The following is a 7,164-nucleotide window of genomic DNA, read 5'->3' on the forward strand; positions in this document are numbered from 1 at the left end:
AGCGCTCTCTCCCACCTTCAATACCACGACTGAGGTGCCCTTGAGCAAGGCACCGAACCCCAACTGCTCCCCGGGCGCCGCAGCAAAAAATGGCTGCCCACTGCTCCGGGTGTGTGTGTGTGTTCACTGCTGTGTGTGTGCACTTAGGATGGGTTAAATGCAGAGCACTAATTCCGAGTATGGGTCACCATACTTGGCCACATGTCATGTCACTTCACTTCACTTAAACTTGAAAAATGGTGCGTTTCACGGTTGAAATAAAATACTTTCTGATGTTTATTCATGTTCATTTCGTGCTTTACGTAAATATGAAAAGATGATCCGGAAAAAAATGACAACAAGCATTTGAAATGGTCAATGTTAAACTAATAAATAAATAAAATAATGATCTATTTATATATTGATGAAATTGCTAATCGATAAAATGATATGGCTAATTCTGAAGGTCTGTCAATGGAGCAAGATTTAGAACTAAACTAGATGATGTAGTTATGCCATCCACCAGCAGGGGCTAACTGGGTCATGCTAACCAGCCAAATAAAAAAAACATTGTTTCATTGCTCATCAGAGGTACAAGCAACCCTTCACGAGTAAGACAATCATGCCAGAGAGAACAGCATCAAACCAGTACAAACTAGCCATGAAAGTCTTGATGTAGGTGAGAGTTTGCTTGTTAACTCACTGGGAGATGCCACAGACTCTCCAGAACCTTCACAACCGTCCTCATCATCACATTCACCACTGCTCTCTCCACTGCCTGTCTCGTTCCAGGACTCCCTGTGACCCACACCAGGCATGATCTCTTGGATTTCCTAAAAAAAAAAAATAATAATTACAAATATCAGATCTGTATACATCCAAATATGAACAAGTGACAGTGTGTACTGGAATAAACAAATGATGATAATTTGTTATAAAAACAATGATATAAAAAAAAACTACTTGGAAAAAAGATTTGTCAATCAGCAAATTTTAATTACAAAAGTAATGAAGTAGTTCTGGAAGTTGAGTGCTATATATATACACTACCTTTTAGATATTTTCATTTAGCAAACCTTAAATACATTATATTTCTAATTAAAAACAAATGCTGTTCTTTTTCAACTCTCTATTCATGGAAGAATTCAAGACGGGAAAATAAATTGATCATGATTTCCACAAAAAGCAGTATTAACTTCAACACTGACAATAATAAACATTTTTTGAGCACCAAATCACCATATTAGAATAATTTCTGGAGGAGCAGGTGACACTCAAGACTGAAGTAATGACTGCTGAAAATTCAGCTTTGCCATCACAGGAATTGATTTTCTTTACTGAGTGCAATTTTGACAAAGGAAATTCAGATATGATTTGCTCAACTAACTGTTTTTAATTTTGTTTGGATTCTTGTTTCACTTCTTAACTCTCTAAGAGACAGCTAGCATAACCAGAGGGTTAACCAACAGGTCTAGCCCAGGCATATCTGCAAACAGAGAGAGTTTGGCATTTCTAAATCAAGCCTCCAGCACTGGGTTCGGGCCAGAGCTGCTCCATAGGACGGGTGAAACTGGTTTTCTATAGCACAAGCAAAGACATTTTAACCTACACACAAACTATACATACAGTGGAGCCAAAAACGCTGGAATTTTTTTGTTTCAACTTGGAAATAAACAACATTTTATATCATTCACTCAACGTTTCATTCAAATTATATAAAAAATACATCACAGAGGCATTTTCACTGTGGTCCCAGACTTTTGGACCCCACTACAGGCCTATATCCAGTCAAATCCACTCCACTGCCATATTAATCTTTCCACTGACATTTCACTTTAGAGTTTCCTTCTTGTTCAGTACAAGATTTTGAGCCTAGCAAGGTAAAGAATTTGATTTTAATCTTTCACTACCTGCTGAGGACTAAATGTCACAACACACTCCCTATATACAATTCCTTGAAAGTCACTTTGCACAGAAGTGTCCACTGGGGAAATAAATGTCAATGTAAAGGTCAAACTCACATGACCCATTAACCTTTGAGTCAGCACAATCAAGAGCAGGCAGGCTGCACACGCTCGCCATGACCTTTCACCCTCTGCCCAGGGCTTACGAGTCAGCTAGAGACGTGAAGCTATAAATAAATATAGCAGGTTGGCCAGGAGCTAGACAGACAGATAAATATATAGACGATATTAATGGACAGTAATGACAACGGCTCCACACACATGGTTCAAACCTCACAGCTTGGCTTTCTAACTTTGTCCTGACAACCACATGGATGCCTTTCAAAAACGGCCACGTGCAGATTGACGCAAACACGTAAGATGATTCGTAACCTCGACTGGCATTCTGGGGAAAGTGTTTCAACACTGCAAATGCACCAATGTGCACAAACTCAGACATTTTCTGTTCCTTATTAATGACCTCATATGGAAGCACTGATTTCATAAATATTTTTAGATCGGACCGTTTTAGGGTTTTTCCAATCTGAGATGCCTAATTGAATTGCAAAGCCACAAACACAAAAGCCACTGAAGTAACTTTTTTCCAAAAACACATGAGAGTGTCATGAAGCTGTATTTCTCATGTGTTGTTATTGTTAAGTAACCAACTAAAAATATTCAAACTAAAGATGAAATAAAATACACTAAGAAAATAGAAAATTAGAAATATCACATTGGCACCTAACTGAAATAAAGCAAGTCCAAGTCAAAGTACTAAAATTACTTGAAAATAAAAACTGGAATAAAAATAAATCTAAATAGAAAAAAAGTCACAAAAACTTAAACAAAAATTGTAATTTAAAAAGAAAATATAAACAAAATACTATAATAGTTTATCAATAATGTTTTAATAACGAGTGTTATTAATTTTAAATTTTTTGATTTTCAACAACTTTCCATGAGAGTTTCTATATCTGAGACTGTCTTTCTAAATCAAAGCATTGCAAATCATTTGTAAATATGTACAGTCTTCATCAGTGGTTCTTATCTGGTTTTGCTTCAGAATCCAAATTTCAAATTGCAATCTAGCACTATAATGGTTTATCATATGCATTAATATTACCAATAACTGCATAGGCCAAACAATATGCACAATTATTAATATGACATTGGCTGGCTAAGAAATTTCGAAGTGATGAATCGGATTTAAATTTGAAATTAACAACAAAATATTCAGGAAAATACAAATAATAATAAAGCTTATTTTATATTCAAGAAAAAAGTAGGTGGCAAATGCAAACAATAACTCCCATATAATCATATTAAATGGTTACTGGAAGCTATTATTTGCATTTACCTTCTATTTTTTTTCCACTTCTGATTGTAACATTATTAGAAAAGCCCTGTGAGACATTTGTGGGTCGTGACCCACCAGAGAAGCACAGATCTAGAGGCTGAGTGTACAAGTAAAGTGTGCAGGTAGAGTTCTTCTCATAATGTCTCATCTGAAACTCCCGGTCATGATGAAAGATGCTTTTCAGCATCCTGATGCCAAACCTATTCCTGTCTGCTAATCTATTTTATTGGTAGGTACAGAGTACTCCTGCATTGAGAACATGCCCTGCTGCACTATCAATAGAGATAATACACAATTGCTCAGCCCGACACAAACACACACACACACACACACACAAACACACACACACCTCCTCACCCCCAGCATAATGAAACATATAATGAAATACAGGATTTATGGAAATCTATGGATCTATGGAAATAAAAGCAGAGGACACTGTTTCCCAGCCTACATGATTTTAGTGGAACTGATTATGATTTCACAAAATCAAGAAATGTGCAACACAGAATTATACAACACAGTCTTTCCTAGCTGAGTAACGGAATAACTTTTGTTAACCAAAAAGAGAAGAATGAGTGGCTGTTTGCACGACGCACTCTTGCATTTTTGCAGAATTCTTAATAGAAAGTTCCCAAACAAAGCTTAAGTTTATTCTCGATATAAACAGACAAGTGACATTTCAAGCGGGAAGCTCTTCATCTGACTATTCTTCTTTATAGGACTATTAAAGCCATGGATAATTACCAGAAAGAACACAGCTGTTGTTGAAAAGAAAATGCTGTTTCTCAAACAACTGAGAATTGAACCAGTTTGAAAGTGCACAGTGGTATTCATGTTGAAATCATATAACACTATAGTAACTGCTGAAAAAATGCAGACACTGGGTTTCCAGTAAGTATGAAACGGCATACAATTTGGTGAGTTAATAACCAAACTATCCACAGATGCAAGGTACTAAACTTTATTTTCACCTATTTGTTTTTTATTTAATTTGTATGTAAAGCCAAATGTTGCCTGTTCTACACAAGTTTGCTTAATTGAATCATTTGCAGTCACAACTATGAGCACATTAGCATTATGACCACCCACATTTATCCTCCGATCAATAATATGAAGTCAGTGTTTATCAACCACAATGGAGGTCATTTACATATAAACAAAAACAGCCCATATAAAAAGGTCAGAAGTGGGTACAAAATGTTCATTCAAAACTAAAAACAACATTAGAAGTGGACTTAAAATGCTACAAAAAAGTAGAATATGACATTTCAAACGTTACTCTGATTCAGTATAAACCAAATAGACTTGACGACATCAACCCAAGCATTCCTACAAAAGAAATATGATTAAATGTGCAAAAATAATCAAGTTTCAATGTAAGCATATTTCCTCATCTGTGCCTCATGTAGTCCATTAGGTCCACAAGTCAACCACTGCTTATAAACAAGTCTCGGAAACGAATATTTTTGATCAAAGCCCTTACAGACCAATTAACCTTGCAATCATGCAAAGTAGTCAAATGAATAATTTAATTACAAATGTGTGTGTTAATGGACTGACTGGCAGTGTCGTGACTGAGTCAGCAAACCTACGGAGATAGGTTTAAAACGCATTAAATAGAGAGGGCTCTGGACTCATTTCCCACTAAAGCTCTCTAATTAGACACACTATAAAGAATTAATTAAAGAATGAAAGACTGCAGTGACCATGGTTACAGTTTATTAACTGGCTGAAGGCCCAGTTATTTCAGCCTCTCTTTCTAATTCTGTAAATGACAAACAATGCAACACATTTTTTAACAATGCCACGGTTGACACGTTCGATTGAGATTGATTAAATGTGTTTAAACTTTGTTTCACAAACTGAAAGCAGAGTCAGAATAACCGTTTATGGCAATCAACAGCATATGAGATTAAACTTCTGAACCTGGAATATATTCAAAATAGAGAACCTATAGAACATTTAGACCTTGGATAACAGTCTCTGCCAATAAAGTTAATGGAAATTGTGCTTCTTAGACCAGGAGATCTAAATTATTACAGACCTAAAGATCAAACACATTACGAGCGTTTTTGAATATGGCTACAAGGGCTGTGCAAAGGTGGAAGTCACATGGGACATCTAACTCACACTTTACATACTCCATAAGACAAACAGTGTAAAGGGAGTTCAATATGCAACTAAAATCATCACTTGTGTGTGTCCCTCTCTTCCTGTTCACAAACGATCATGGCCAAAATTCACGTCCTAAGAGAGCAACAATCACAGCAAGTTCATACATCTGCACGAAGATGCTTCCAAAGTGAGAATGGAAAGACTCCAGGTTAAATATTGCAATGAGGAATGTTCCTGCAAGGGTCACTACTGAGACAAGTTCATTTGAACATCTAGATCGACTGTTTTTTTTCCCACTGCAAAAAATAATTTTCTTACACCATATGTTGCCTAATGAAAATATCTAAACATCCTTACTAAAATGTATGTTAGGCTCACAAATTTACATTTACACTTAAAACAAGAACAACAAAGCTTAATTCAAAATACTACCGTTTACTGTGAATTTTAAATTAAGCTTTGTTGTAGCTTTGTTGCTCAAAATTTGGGGCTGGTATGACTTTTTCTAAGTGAAAGAAGTCTCTTAGGTTCACCAAGCCTGCATTTATTTGAAAAAAACAAACAAACAAAAAAACAGTCGTAGCAGTAAAACAGTAGCAGTAAAACAGTAATATTGTGAAATATTTTTATAATTTAAAATAACTGTTCTCTATTTGAATATATTTTAAAATGCAATTTATTCCTGTGATGGCAAAGCTGACTTTTTGTGCTGCATGCTTGCTTGTCTATTTATTTATTTATTTATTTAGTGGAAGCCGTTATTCATTTATTTGTTCAGGATTCACTGATGAACAAAGTTTAAAACAACAGCATTTATTTGTTTTAAAATTGTTTGTAACGATGTAAAAATCTTTGCTGTCACTAATCTGTCCTTACTAATTGACCCCAAATCTTTCTTTTTTTAAAACAGAAATCTAATTTTGCTTAAGTAAATCTATTTTGTTTAAAATAGATTTCATTTACTCCAAAATGTGAAAATAAATGAGAAGAAAAAAAAAAAATTCTTGCATGTTGCAAGGTTTTTTTATTTTTGTCAAATTGATCGCTCTGTCCATGCAAACATCTGATTGGTTAAAAATAGCTATAATCTAAGTGTAAATTCAGCTTGTCATTTCCTGATGCTCTTTCCTTCTTCTACTCACTGTCTCCATGTATAAAATGGGAAAAGGCAAACAAAAATAACAAAACAAAAAAAAACTACTAAAGTAGATTCTGTTTAGCTGGTATAATCACTTTGCACAGTATTGGTGTGGACAGAAAAATCGTTTGACAGATTGAAGGAATCATGAATGATGAAAAAACATGAAATCCAATCTGACCGTTTATACTTTCCAAACCTGATTTTAATCGGATTTCAAACCACATACAGATGTGGTTTAGATCAGGGTTGTAAACATCAGATTTCATGTGTGTTTTACTTTTTTTCATTTTGACTACAAAACAAACCAGTAAATAAAAAAAACGCAATTTGCTGCCTGTCTGAACAAAGCCAGTGTAAAAAGTTATTTGTCCAGTTTTTAAATGACTCTCTCATAGTTCATGTGCTAAATAAGTCATCTATAAGCTCGATGTGGGAAGATGTGCATACCGCCGCCCAAATGTTCACGCAAAGAAAGAAGGTGTAACTTTTATTCTCGCTGTAGTATTGTTACTGTCACCATGTCGTGAAGACGCTGTGTGTTTCCATTTGTGAAAGTGAAACTACTTTGGTTGGCCTGCCAAAAGAGGATGATATCCGCTTCGTCATGCCTAGAGCTGATCCGTGCTGGT

At 35.2% G+C, this 7,164-nt stretch overlaps 1 protein-coding gene across 1 annotated transcript in view; it reads right to left on the minus strand.

Moving 5' to 3' along the window:
• The window catches only part of LOC107600089 (glypican-5-like), a 123,379-nt gene that overhangs the window by 24,644 nt on the left and 91,571 nt on the right, over positions 1 to 7,164 (minus strand). Inside the window, exon 8 of the mRNA XM_016291879.1 lies at positions 683 to 812. Within this exon, the coding sequence (XP_016147365.1) occupies positions 683 to 812 (130 nt within the window). The remainder of the gene's footprint in view (positions 1 to 682; positions 813 to 7,164) is intronic.

This window comes from Sinocyclocheilus grahami, unplaced genomic scaffold, assembly GCF_001515645.1.
Source record: "Sinocyclocheilus grahami isolate Dianchi unplaced genomic scaffold, SAMN03320097.WGS_v1.1 scaffold277.1, whole genome shotgun sequence".
NCBI lineage: Eukaryota > Metazoa > Chordata > Actinopteri > Cypriniformes > Cyprinidae > Sinocyclocheilus > Sinocyclocheilus grahami.